Source organism: Tamandua tetradactyla, chromosome 23 (assembly GCF_023851605.1).
Source record: "Tamandua tetradactyla isolate mTamTet1 chromosome 23, mTamTet1.pri, whole genome shotgun sequence".
Lineage (NCBI taxonomy): Eukaryota > Metazoa > Chordata > Mammalia > Pilosa > Myrmecophagidae > Tamandua > Tamandua tetradactyla.
Genome location: NC_135349.1, coordinates 5,342,009 through 5,355,421, shown reverse-complemented (window position 1 = coordinate 5,355,421; position 13,413 = coordinate 5,342,009). Strand labels below are relative to the sequence as shown.

The following is a 13,413-nucleotide window of genomic DNA, read 5'->3' as shown; positions in this document are numbered from 1 at the left end:
AGAGGAAGGGCTCAGCTCTGCAGGCAGAGGGGCAGCTCTGCTCTGGCCACCCCACCCCACCCCACCCCCAGGGCAGGGGAAAGGGTGACCTGCCTGTGCGGGAAGGAGAGGCCTCCTTATCCTCATCCTTCGGGCCAGCAGGGTGCTAGCCACATTTCACAGGTGACAGATTTGTCTTAAGTTACCTGGTTGGAAGAGGTCCCTGCAAACCCAAGTTCTTTTTCTGCACCTGTTTCCCTGATGAGTCAGACACAGCCTTCTGCCCTGGTCGCTCTGGGAGTCTGGGGGTGAAGCCACCAGACAGAGGGCAGGCTTTCCTGGCAAGGGCCCAAAGTGGAAGCTCCAAACGCTGGCGCTTGTGGGGGAAAGGAAGAATCCAAAACTGGTTGGGGGGGGGGGGTGACCAGGCAGGGAGACAGGCAGAAAGGGAGCAGGCTGGGACCACCAGACAGCTCTGTCCCCCAACAGCGGGACATCCTCAGACTCCACTCTTTGGCAGATCAGAGAGGTCGGGGCTAGGACAGTAAGGCAAAGTGATGGGAGATGGAGAAGTCAGGCAGGTCTCCCCAGGGAGGAGGAAGCAGCCTTGGCAGGTCTGGAAAAAGCAGCCAGGGATGCTGGAGGGCAGGGCCCAGAGGTGGGGGCTTGCGGATGGAGGGCAGGAGCCAAGATGCCACAGAGGGCGCAGATGGGCTCTGCCAGGTGTGCCAGGGAGGCCCAGAAGGTCCCACCTGCCAGAGCTCCCTGACCCGGCTGCCCTCATCCCCTCCCCCCACAGACCCCACCACTGCAAGACCCAGGAATGGGGGTGCAGTGGGAAGGTCTCCCCAGGGCCTGCTCGGCCCCATATGGTGCGTCCTCATTAACTGCCATCTGACTGTGCGTTAATCACCCACGATCGTACCCGGGGCGGGGGGCGGGGGCGGGGGGCCCGGACCCGGCTGGGGAGGCCCCGGGCAGTCGCGTCCCCCAGGCCCGGGCAGCGGCACCTCGGGCCCCGGCGCGGCCCCGAGGGCGGGGGGCTGTGGTCCCCGCGCGCCGCCAAGGGTTAAGCGCACCGAGCTCGCGGGCGGCCTAGAGCGGCGGCGGCGGCGGCGGCGGCGGCGGGGGCGGGGGCGCGGGGCGCGGGGCCGCGGCGGCGGCGGCGGCGGCAGGGGCGGGGGACAGGATGCGGATGCCGGGGGGACTTCCTGTGCCGGCCCCCGCCGCCTCCGCCCCCGGCCGGCCCGCTGCCCGGACGGACGCCCGCGGAGACGGACGCGCGGACGGGCGGGCGGGCGAGCGATCGGGGACTCCGGGCCCGGCCGGGGCGCCCGCCCCCCCCACCGCCGCCCCCCCGGCCCAGGCCCCCGCCGGCCCCCCGGGCGCAGCGGCCGGGCACCTGTGGCCGCCGGCCGGACCTGACCCGAGCCCGGGCCCGGTGTCGCCCGGCCGCTGCGGCCCCAGGACGCGCGCAGCCCCGCGCCGGCCACACGCCTCGGCCTCCCCCGCGCCGCGCCCACGAGAGTCTCCACCAACTTCCTTGGGACGGGTCCTCCGCGCCTGAACTCCGCTCTGCCCCTTCTTTTGGCCCGGGGCGACCTTGGCAGCCGTGACAGCGGCACACCCCGCCCCCCACGCGGCCTCCAGGAAGGTCCCCGGGGCTGGCGCCGCGCCTCCCGGGCTCTTTCTGGATGGGGGCGCGTCTGGGAGCAGCGGGCTGAGCGCTCCGGCCTCCGCCTTCCCGCCCCCCGCGCCGGGCCCAGGCTGCTGTGTGGAGCGGGAAATGCTGTCCCAGGTGAGGCCCGGCGCGCAGGTGGGGCTGGACGGACCCGGGAGCGCCTCTGGGCTCTGGGTTCCGGCGGTAGCCTGTTTGGGGAGAGGGGGACTGGGTGGGGGGACCCCCTCTGCAGGGTGGGTGCCCGTTCCCTGGAGAGTGCATGAAGGAGAGAGGCCGGGAACGCCCCAGACCTCAGGGGAAGCAGGGCACAGGGCCAGCACCCACCCCTCTCCTCGCCAGGCAGGTTCCACGGAGTATGGATCTCGGCAAACCTCCATCCCCACATAGCTGAGGTGGCATCTGGTCACAGGTGGTCTGGAGCCCGTGGCCTGCTGGTGTCCCTGGGAGGCTGGGCGGTTTGAAGAGTGTCTGGGCAGGGGCCACGGGGGCAGGCTGTGAGATGGACCGATGTCCCCGCCTCCCCTCTGTCTGCCAGCTGGCTCACATCAGGCCTTTGCCAGGGGCTGGTTTCCCTAAGGTCTCTCCCAGGGAGGTGGGGACATTGGCTGCCCCTGACATCCCTGCTCTGGCACAGGGCTGATGTTGAGCCTTGCTAAGCATTAGGAGGGGAAATACTGCATCCATGCAGGCAGACGGGGTCCCAAGGCTGCTGCACCCTACCCCTGGCCTTGGCACTGCCGCACTCCCAGATGGCCGAGCACCCTTGCAGAGAGGTGGAGCTGCCCACCCTGGGCTGGATGTGAGGCAGGAGTAGAAGGCTCTCTGGTTATGGTGCCACAAGGGTAGGGGCTCGAAGCACTCCCACCCCATCTGAACAGCTTCCTTCCCTGCTCTCAGCACAGCTGGCTCCCGGGGATCGGGGTCTGACAGCCAGGATGGAGCTTGGGCCAGCGACGGAGCCCTTCGTGCTGGAGCTGCGGTGCCTGCAGGGTGGGGGCCCCGGGCCTGACACCTTCTCAGGTGAGGGACGGGGAAGGGCCTCCTCTGGGGGCTCCTAGGGTATCCCCCGGTGAGGATCTCTTGACAGAGCCAGAAAGGGGGCCCAAGGCAGAAAGGGGGGGCCCGAGAGTGGTGGGAGCTTCTGGTCTGCAGTTGCTGAGCCAGGTGGTTTTAGGGCCTGACCAGCTCATATCTGCAAAGCGCAGCTGCCTTTAGTGACCACTGGCAGGTTTGCCTGGGAACTTTTTGAGTGGCTCTTTCATGCTGAAGTCTTGACAGGATGGAACTCCCTGGGGGTGCTGACACTCAGCCAACCCCATACACACAGACCCCTGAGATGGGTGCTGACTGTGGCCGCTGCCTCTGTTTCCGCATTCACCATCCTCCCCCATTGTCACTGACCCGGGACTCAAGGGATGAGCACTCAGACTGATTTGGGGAGCTTCTTTTCTCTCCGGTGGCCACTGAGTTCACCCACTTTTCTGTGCCCCCTCCTTCATTCCTCCATTCTTCTCCCTGCACACTTCCTTGATGCCTGGAGGCCACTTTGGCCCCGCGGAACCTTCCAAGACCTATTGACACCTCTGCAACCTGCTCTGAGCGAAACAATCCTTCTAGACGTCTGCCCTCCTCAGAGCTGAACTCCAGCCTATCAGGCACTGGCTCGCTGGGGGCCCAGCTTCTCCCAACTGTCCTCACTTACCACCTGCATAGCCCCCAACTGGCCTGAGTGTATATGAAAAAGACACCCACTGATACCCAAGCCGAAGCCAGGGTTACTAGCAGTGTTTTTCTAGAAGGAAATCACATGCCTATATATTCCTTTTAGCTTTAGTACAGCAATATATTCCTGGGAAAGTGACCATAAGGCACAGCTTTGTAAATCAAACCACTGCTTTCCAGTACAAAATTGAAAATAAGATGCTGTAGGAAGAACAGAGGTTCAAATCAGACCTGGAAATGGAGAGAGCCTCTTGGGCTCGTGTATTTAAACAAGAACTGTGATTTTCTGCTAACACAATGGTAACGATCAAGATGAGAAGCTGAATGTGGGCGTCTTGCCAATAGCAGGACGTACAGTGGAGTGATGGCTATTTACCCGGGCTTACTTTGTGCCTCGTACAATGCAGGGACTGTACATTTATCCTCTCTAATTCTCACATCATCCCTGAAAAGGATTTTTCTCCTTTTGCAGATGGGGAAACTGAGGTTCCCAGAGGTTAAGTAATTGGCCATGTGAGTCAGTCCTAGCCATTCCAGAATAACAATCTAGAACATTTGCAATCTTTAGGCTGTTTCAAATGACACTAGCTGTCTACTTGGTATTTCCAAACTGCTGGTTAATGTGCAGACGAATTCCTAAACTACAGGGAGAGAGAGTTTTCAAGCACCTGCCAGGTCCCAGGAATATGCCAGGGTCCTTCCTGTTCAGTTCACTAAACGCAAGGTGTGGGTCTCATCAGATGGTTGCCTGCCAGGGTCCTGGGCTCGCAGGAGGGTGGACAGCTGCTGACTGGTGGAGGTAGGATTTGAACTCAGGACTCCTCGTCCCTCAACTAGTCTGCCATAGTGGTGACTTTGAGAAATTGCTTAGTGTAATCCTTCCAGGCAACTTTGCAGAACTTCATCATTTACAGAGAAGATGAGTTTCATTTATCTTAGGTGTGAGGTCACAACTCAGCATGGGATGGATAGCTTGGCCTATGGAATGGCTGGTTCACTGATTCCTACGGAATGGTCATTAGCATCACAGACTTCTCAGGCACTGTGGCAGGGAGGCACCTGTGAGGGTATCAAGGCTGAGATACAAGATCCTGGGACCTGTGTGGTAGGGAAGCTGGGATCCAGAGGGAGGTGACCAGGAGTCCTTTGGGCATGTTACTAAGGCCACCCCACTCCTCCGGGTATTTTTGAGTTTCTGCCATTCTGCCATTGTCAGTTGATTCAGTGCCTTTGGGTCCCTACTGGGACCTCGTTAGTGTACATGGGGCAGAATGAGGGAGACGACCAGACAGCTGCCTATCTTTGTCTCCTGGCTTCCTGCCATTTCCACTGCAGGTGGCAGCGGAGGGAGCGAGAGCCAGGAGGAAGAAGAGGCTCTGGAGGGAAGCGGCAGCCCACCACGGCCAGCGGGCTCAGCCCCGGTGGGGCCCCGGGAACCCACAGGGGAAGGCTGGCCTGGGCAGCAGGAACTGCAACTGCAGCAGTTAGAGCAGCAGCCAGAGAGGCACCATCGGCCGGAGCAAGGGCAGCACGAGCAGCTCCAACGGCAGCAGTCTGGAAACCAGCTGTTACGACATCAGCCAGAATTGCAGCAGCAGCAGCAGCAAGATGGGCAAAAGCCGGAAAATCATCAATCCAGGCACCATCAGGAACAGAAGGCACAATTGCAGCTGGTGCCGCAGGAGGAACAGCAACATGGACAGCAAGAGCAAGAGCAGCAAGGATTGCCACAGCAGAAACCACTGCAGCAGCAGCAGCTGTTACAGCAACAGCAAGAACAGTTGCGACAGCGCCAAGTGCAAGAACAGCAGTCGCAACAGCAGAAACTGTTCCAACAGCAGGCACAACTGCAGCGGGAACAGCTGCAGGAGCAGCAAGTGCAACAACAGCAGCTGTTGCAGCAGCAACAGGAACAGTTACAGCAGCAGCAGCGGCAACAACAGCTCTTACTGCAGCAGCAGGAACAGTTTCAGCAGCAGCAACTGTTGCAGCAACAGCAGGAACAGTTGCAACAGCAGCAGCTGCAGCCGCATCCACTGGCATCGGAGGAGGAGGAGGAGGTGGAGCTGGAGCTCATGCCCGTGGACCTGGGGCCAGAGCAGGAACTGGAGCAGCAGCGTCAGGAGCTGGAGCGGCAGCAGGAGCTGGAGCGGCAGCAGGAGCAGCGGCAGCTGCAGCTCAAACTGCAGGAGCAGCTGCAGCAGCTGGAGCAACAGCTGGAGCAGCAGCAGCAGCTGGAGCAGCAGCAGCTGGAGCAGCAGGAAGTGCAGCTCGAGCTGACCCCTGTGGAGCTGGGCGCACAGCAGCAGGAGGTGCAGCTCGAGCTGACCCCGGTCCAGTCCGAGCTGCAGCTGGAGCTGGTGCCTGCCGCGGGGGGCGGCGGGACGGCTGGGCAGGGGGCCCCAGCCACGGTGGTGGTGGCCCCCCCAGGCTACGTGGTGCTGCAGGAACTGATGGTGCTGCCGGCCGTGGCCACGTCGACCGTGGTGGCCATCCCCGGCCCGGCGGGCAGCGCGGCCCTGACCCCCGCCCGGCAGCGGCGGAGGCGGCGCGCCCGGGACCGGCCCACCATCTGCGGCGAGTGCGGCAAAGGCTTCAGCCGCAGCACGGACCTGGTGCGGCACCAGGCCACGCACACGGGCGAGCGGCCCCACCGCTGCGGCGAGTGCGGCAAGGGCTTCTCGCAGCACTCCAACCTGGTGACGCACCAGCGCATCCACACGGGCGAGAAGCCCTACGCCTGCTCCTACTGCGCCAAGCGCTTCAGCGAGAGCTCGGCGCTCGTGCAGCACCAGCGCACGCACACGGGCGAGCGGCCCTACGCCTGCGGGGACTGCGGCAAGCGCTTCAGCGTCTCCTCCAACCTGCTGCGCCACCGGCGCACGCACTCGGGCGAGCGGCCCTACGTCTGCGAGGACTGCGGCGAGCGCTTCCGCCACAAGGTGCAGATCCGCCGCCACGAGCGCCAGCTGCATGGCGCCGGCCGCTCGCGGGGCCTGGGCCTGCTCCGCGGTGCGCGGCCCGCGGCCCCCGTTGGGCCGCCGAGACCTGAGCAGGCCGCGGTAGGCGCCGCGGCGCCCACCGCCGCGGCACCGTGAGGTCGCGTGCAGGGCTGAACCCGTCAAGGCGGGAGGTGGGTCGAGGTGCCCCGGCCTGGGGCGGGCGGGGGGGGGGGCGGTGCCTGCGGTCGGAGCTGCCCAGCACCCCGTCGCCGCCACCTCGGAAGCCTTGTGCACGGGGGTAGGGTGTCCTCACCCCGTTTTGTGGTCTCTCGCTTGCAAAATCCTGGAATATCCTTGGGAAAAGCTTTCCCAAGGCTTGCTCCGGGATTTGCTGAGCAGGACCGCGGATTCATGCGTTGACATAAGCCCCCCCCCGCCCCCCCAGGAACAATCAACAAGATTGTGCACGTGGCCAGTATTTGTGATTGAGTCTCCATTGGGGAGCGAGAGCTGCCACGATTTACCGCCCCCCCAACTCCCGCCCCGGGGAAAATTGCACTTGTTAGAAACGAGAGCCACAAAAGAAAGCTCCTGTGAGGGACAGGGTTACTGGGACATTGACGCGATGGGACACTGACCAGGGAATCAGATGTAGGTGGTAAAACTCACCTGGAAGAGATTTGATCCTGGTGAAAATGATTTCAAGGAAGGAAAAAAAAAAAAAAAAAAAAAGACAGCCGATGTGCACTACGTAGGAAACTGTCCAAGGTGTTAAAATTGCCCTGAGTGGCATTTGTCTTGAAAATAACATTCTGGAATGAAAATCCATCAGGGCAGATAGAATTCTGATGGAAAATGTTTGTGTTCCTAAACACAGGGTAGAAGTGGAAGTGCCAGGAAGTCCCGCCGCAGGCTGAAGGTAAAACCTTCCCTCCAGGGTGGCCCAGGGGTTCCGGCAAACACTGGAGGTGTTGGGACCCCAGATCTCTGCTGCCATGTCCCCCCCGCTCACAGCGGCCTGTGGCCCAAGCAGAGTGCCCTCTGAGGACGGGGTCCGCCCCAGAGAGAGCCCTGGGTTGGTCCTTGCGGTAGCTGCAGCCTCCGTGGGATCCACTGCCTCCAGACTTCCCAGATGCTGCCCCGGGGGCCCAAGGCTGTGGGGTTGGAGTCTTGAGACTCAGGGGAAGAAAGCTGAGGGCAAGGATTGGGAATAGCAGTGATGATCCTTCCGGCGTTTTCAAGATCACCGGGGGTGGGGGCAAGGGCTATGTTAACCTGGCTGCAGTAGCGTGGGCCTGGGGGAAAGCTGGGTGGTGAAGGAGGCTGCCCCCCACATCTGCTCCCCAAGAGAGCCCTTTCTCCTCCCTCGGCTTCCCGCGCGTGGCTGCTTAGACCCCACCCCTTCCTTCCTCCCCTCCTTTCCTTTACTAGCACAGCCTGTTCCATTTTACAGACGCATTGGCAAGCGGGAAACAAAAAGTGACAAATAAATAAAAACCAGTCAATCCCTTGTCTTGACTGTGGTTTTCAGCTCTGGAGTTTGGGTCTTGCCCCTGGGCTTCATTTCTAAGGAAAATCGGTCTGGCTGCAGCGTGGCTCGTGCCTGGAACCCTCAGCTGGGAAACAGACTCATTCAATAAAATCTTCCTGGGAAAGAGGGCCCACAAGTTAGGCCTCTCAGACCAGTTTGTTTGTTTTTTTTTACTTTTTGTTTGGAAATGATTTCAAACTTACACGACGGTTGCGGTTGTGAAGATAAAACAAAACCCAAGGAGAGGACTCCAACATAAACCCTGCCCAGACACTCAGATCCATCAGCTTGTAACATTTTGCCCCATTTGATGTATCAAGTCATCTGACCATCTATCCATCTGTCTAACGTCTGTCTGTCCATCTGCTTATCTACTTATCTTTTTAAAACATTTGAGCACAGATTGTATACATCATGCTCCCTGAACTTGTAGTATTTCCATGTGCATTTCCTTGGAGCACCTTCCTAAGGATACTCACTTGTGTAACCACCTTAAGTGCCATTATCACGTTCAAGGGAGCTGATGTTGGTGTAGAGCTCACGATCGAGACTGGTTTGGACGTTTTGTAAAGACGAGCTACCTAACAAGCCGGTTCTATGCACACTGGAAGGCTGTGATGTGGTGAACTTGTCATTGTCGGATGACCCCTTGGAGGGGCCGTTGTGGGGCCTGGAGGCCCCTTCGACTCTTCTTGGGCTGCTGGAGCCACCTTTCCCCACCTGCTCAGAGAGCCGGACAGGCCTAGAACTCGCCTTCCCCACGGGGGCCCTTAGCCGATGAGGGGCAGGGGTGGGAGGAGGTGGCCGGCCCAGGCACCCCGTGTCTGCTCAGGATGGTGGGCCCCTAAATTACATGCCAGCGTGTGCCCTGCAAGATGAGGGTGAAGCCCCCTCTGCTAGGATTGCATGCTTACCCTGCTTCCTCTCCTTCCCTGTCCCAGTTCCTTTGCTCTAACCCCCCCACCCCGGGAGCACTTCTGTAATAAATCATTTGCACATAAATCCTCTTCTCCAGGTTTGCTGCTCGGGATCCTGCCCTCAGACTGAAGATCTTGAAAGTGCTCTTAGGAAGTTGAGTCTAAAGGTGGGATTCTGAGGTCCCATCACTCATCAGACAGCAGGGGAGGCTCTGGGGGTGGCGAGTGGTGATGGCTCCTGGCTGCTGAACTGATGAATTGGCTGCCAGGTGGGAAAGGGTCCCTGGCTCAATCTGTATCTCGAGCACTTGAGATCGATGGCAGAGATGGTCACAGGGACTGTTGGAGTCGTTTACCTTTGCTGAATAGAGTCAATGCCATGATGAGGGAAAATGACTCAGACTTAGATGGGAATATCTGGGTGATATGCCTGAGAATACTGACCCCCAGGTTCCCCATAACCCTCTGGGCCCCCCTTTCCCTTGCTGAAGATGGCAGCTCCCCACTGTGTGAAGAGCACGAAGAGGTCTCATTGAAGCAGATGTCTTTCTTTTTTTTTTTCATCTTTTTTCCATTCTACCTATTTAATCAGTAATTCACACTATCATCACATAGTTGCAATTCATCATCATGATCATTTCTTAGAACATTTGTATCAATTCAGAAAAAGAAATAAAAACAAAAAAATTCATACATACCACACCCTTTACCCCTCCCTTTCATTGATCACTAGCATTTCAATCTACTAAATTTATTTTGACATTTGTTCCCATATTATTTATTTTTAATCCATATGTTTTACTCATCTGTCTATAAGGTAGATAAAAGGAGCATCAGACACAAGGTTTTCACAATCACAGTCACATTGTGAAAGCTGTATCATTATACAATCATCTTCAAGAAACATGGCTACTGGAACACAGCTCTACATTTTCAGGCAGTTCCCTCCAGCCTCTCCATAACACCTTAACCAAAAAAGTGATATCTATATAAGAATGCATAAGAATAACCTCCAGGATAGCCTCTTGATTGTTTGGAATCTCTCAGCCATTGACACTTCATTTTGTCTCATTTCTCTCTTCCCCTTTTTGGTCAAGAAGGTTTTCTCAATCCCTTGATGCTGAGTCCCAGTTCATTCTAGGATTTCTGTCCCATGTTGCCAGGAAGGTCCACACCCCTGGGAGTTATGTCCCATGTAGACAGGGGGAGGGTGATGAGTTTGCTTGCTATGTTGGCTGAGAGAGAGAGGCCACATCTGAGCAACAAAAGAGGTTCCCTGGGGATGACTCTTAGGCCTAATTTTAAGTAGGCTTGACCTATTCTTTGTGGGGTTGGGTTTCATATAAACAAACCCCAAGATTGGGTGTTCAGCCTGTTGCTTTGGTTGGCTCCATTGCTTGTGAGAATATCAAGAATTCTCCAATTGGGGAAGTTGAGTTTTCCCCCTTTTTCACCATTCCCCCAAGGGGACTTGAAGGAGATGTCTTTCAATATAATAATTGCCCTCCTGAAAATCTGGGACCTTTCCCTGCTGGCCACTAGACCTATGATGGGGTTCAAGTCTCAGCCTGGGGGAAGAGCAGCCCTGCTTAAGGAGGGAAGGGATTGTTGACCAAAGGAGCTGCAAGACTGGGCTAGTACATGCCAGCAGGGATCAGGAGAGCATGCTGGGGGCTGGATCTTGGGTGCGGTGGACTGGGTTGGGGAAGGGATATTGGCTGGAGAAGAGGGAGTTCATTGATGAGGGATATTGGCTGGAGAAGAGATCGTTCATTGATAAGGCTGCACCCTCCTGGGTCCCGGGATGCAATTCCCTGGCAGTGCCACCTGGAGCTGCTGCCAATGTGCCACTGGGATGGCCCCTGGACGCTTGGACAGTGGCGGTCCACGCTCAATGAGTTGGAGTCGCCAGGACTGCCTTGGCCAAGTGTTGAGGACAGACTGGAAAGGCTCAGAGAAAAGAGCTCCATGCTATTTCAAAGCACCCGTTACTGATCATGCTCCTTCGGAAGGCCCAGACGTGCTCCCTTCACTAAGGAGACGAGGAATGGGCTGCTGGGGGTGGGGGTGGGGGGGACACTGTTCTCCAGAGACCAGGGCTGACTTGGAGATGCCCCTGGGGTCCCCGAGGATGGCAGGGCCCTGAGGGAGCAGTGACCAGATGGAGCCCTTGGCCAGGCAAGGTGACCTGATGACTGAAATGGGCCATAAGGTCTCAGTGGCAGCCAGGAGGTGTGGCCTGGTGGGGGTCCATGGGGATGGTTTCCAGGGGCCATGGGGACAGGTAGCCAATGTGGGGCCAAGCGGTGGCAAGCAGAAGGCTCATGCCAGCTGCCCAGTGCACAGTCACCATGTCCTCCCCAGTTCCCAGGTGTGCACTGGTATATTCGGAGCCAGCACCTGCCCAACTCGGGAAGTGCCAGGGCCAGGGGAGCCCAGGAGGGATGGGGGTGCAGCATGGCCACGGCCTCAGAGTCCACTGCCGCCTCTGCCACTAGCACCCTTCTGTGCTCTTTCTCCACGTGGATGGAATTAATGCACGAAGCGGACGGGTCTGAGTGGCCGGGAGCAAATGCCACCATGCTCTACCTGTGTCTCTTTGCATGGGTCCCTCTTATGGATTTGTGGGACATGCTCACCCCATTATGCTGGCTTCAGCAGGTTTTGCTTCTGGCAGCAGCACCTGCGGCTCTGCCACCCATTCAGAGAACTGGGGGTGCCTGAGAATTGAGTCCCCCTATCCCAACAAGCGACCACTGTGCAAACACTGAGGAGTGTGGGGGTGGGGGAACCCTGCTTTTTTTCCCAGGCAGGGATAGCCCTGAGGCATCACCTCCACTGAAGCTGGAAACCCAGATGGTTTACCGCTCTGCCCACGTTCACAAATGACCGTGGAAGGGCCATTGCGAGTCCTAATCGGGAGTTACATTTAAATTTGAGAAAGTAGGAGGATTTGCAAATATGGAATCCACAATAATGAGGATCAACTGTATTTCAGAACCAAAACATGACATTTGTTTCAAGGAGCCTAGCCATTTGTGCCAGATGAAGAAGTTTCTAGAATATTTTTTTTTCTTTCAAAGAATCAACTGTCCTGAGTGCCTTTTTACAATAGTCACAGTCCCCCGGGTGAGTTCATGACCATGTCCTTCAGTCAGTGAAAGTACCCCCGTGCGCCCTGCTTGGAGCATTAGCCCCTAACTTGTTCACTTTATATTGCCCCTGGCATGTCCAGAGACCCTTGCTTCATGGAGACACATTTAGATTATTCAGCTGAGCACACATAGTCACAAAAAATGCTGGACTGTTAGTTCAGGTCCACTGTGCATCTGAGTTCACTCATTCAAGTTCAGAAAGTTGTAAGGCATTCTTTTCTTTTCCTTTAATTTATTGTGGCAAAGTAAATATAGCAAAATTTTTGCTATTTTGACTATTTCTAAGTGTACAATCAGCAGCATTAATTGCCTGGACAATGTGCCACCATCACCATTATCTGTTCCCTAAACTTGTTCATCCCCCCAAACAGAAACTCTGTCCCTGTTAAGCACCAACTCCCCATTCCCTCCCACAACCCCTGAGACCCTCTCTTCTACTTTTTGTCTCTATGAATTTGTCTATTCTACTTTTTTTTTTTTTTTTTTTTGCAGTGGCAGGCTCCAGAAATCGAACCAGATCTCCAGCATGGCAGGTGAGAGTTCTGCCACTGACCCACGGTTGCCTGCTCCTATTCTACATATATTTTATGTAAATGGAATTACACAATATTTGACCCTTTTGTGTCTCGCTTCTTTCTCTTATAATGTTTTCCAGGTTCTTCCATGCTGTAGCTCACATCAGAACGTCACTCTTTTTTATGGTTGTATAATATTCCATTGCTAACTGTTCGTCTCTTAGGCATGCTTGGGGTTATTTCCATCTATGGCCCATTGTGAATATTGGCGCACAAGTATCTATCTGAGTACTTGTTTTCAGTTTTCTTTGGTATATACCTAGGAGTGGTCCTGCTGGGTCATATGGTAATTCTGTGTTTAACTTCTCAAAGAACTTGGGTTTAGCTTTATATGAGAATTTCTGAGTGTCTTTAGTGACAGGACACAGTGAAATGAGCTTGCTGTCATTGCGAGACTGTGAACGTGAAAATTTCAAATGGTTCAAATCATATTAGCTTGATTTTGGGGGCATGGTGACTTTGAAGGCTCTGGCAGAAGGGACCTGCCATTTGTTCTTTGATTTTCACACATATCTGAAGTCATATTAGTGATTGAGTCGTGATCCATTTCCATCCCAGTCCCCTCCTTTATATTTAAAAAATAATCCCACCTTGACCACTGGCCTGTGATGGGCTTCACAGAGAAAGCCAACCAGCCACCCACAGAAATAGAGAACACAATTTCCAACCGGCAGTGACATTGACATAGGAACCTCGTGTCGGAGCATCTGTCTTCCAGAGGTCGTGTTTTCATTTGTGCCTGGAAAAGAGATGTGACGATGAGCGTGGGGATCATCCAAGCCAGCCATATTCCCGAGCAGCTCTTCCAAGCAACCTTTTTAGCACCGAAGGCTGGAAAGTCAAGGTGGGCTGTGGCCTCACACCTGTACCCCGCCACCTGGAGTGCCTTAATGCCATCAACTTATGCCTTG

The 13,413-nt window shown here is 56.4% G+C and overlaps 1 protein-coding gene across 6 annotated transcripts; it reads left to right on the top strand.

The window, feature by feature from the left end:
- Nucleotides 1-1,443: 1,443 nt before the first annotated feature.
- Nucleotides 1,444-12,559, top strand: ZNF853 (zinc finger protein 853). 6 transcript variants are annotated; one of them, XM_077140547.1, is made up of 6 exons: nucleotides 1,648-1,777; nucleotides 2,563-2,680; nucleotides 4,718-6,324; nucleotides 7,202-7,243; nucleotides 8,871-8,939; nucleotides 12,420-12,559. In XM_077140547.1, the coding sequence occupies exons 1-6, from the start codon at nucleotides 1,766-1,768 to the stop codon at nucleotides 12,462-12,464; spliced, it is 1,893 nt and encodes a 630-aa protein (XP_076996662.1). In that variant the 5' UTR covers nucleotides 1,648-1,765; the 3' UTR covers nucleotides 12,465-12,559. The 6 variants fall into 6 exon arrangements, with proteins under 6 accessions (XP_076996666.1, XP_076996662.1, XP_076996664.1 ...); XM_077140549.1 differs by lacking the exons at nucleotides 8,871-8,939; nucleotides 12,420-12,559 and adding an exon at nucleotides 7,856-8,857; XM_077140550.1 differs by lacking the exons at nucleotides 8,871-8,939; nucleotides 12,420-12,559 and adding an exon at nucleotides 7,778-7,834.
- The last annotated feature ends 854 nt before the right edge of the window (nucleotides 12,560-13,413 follow it).

Coding starts and splice junctions, on each gene's coding strand:
- ZNF853 (XM_077140546.1), top strand. Junction 2,681..4,717: donor CGGGCCTGACACCTTCTCAG/GTGAGGGACGGG, acceptor TTTCCACTGCAG/GTGGCAGCGGAGGGAGCGAG. Junction 6,325..7,201: donor GCGAGCGCTTCCGCCACAAG/GTGCAGATCCGC, acceptor TCCTAAACACAG/GGTAGAAGTGGAAGTGCCAG.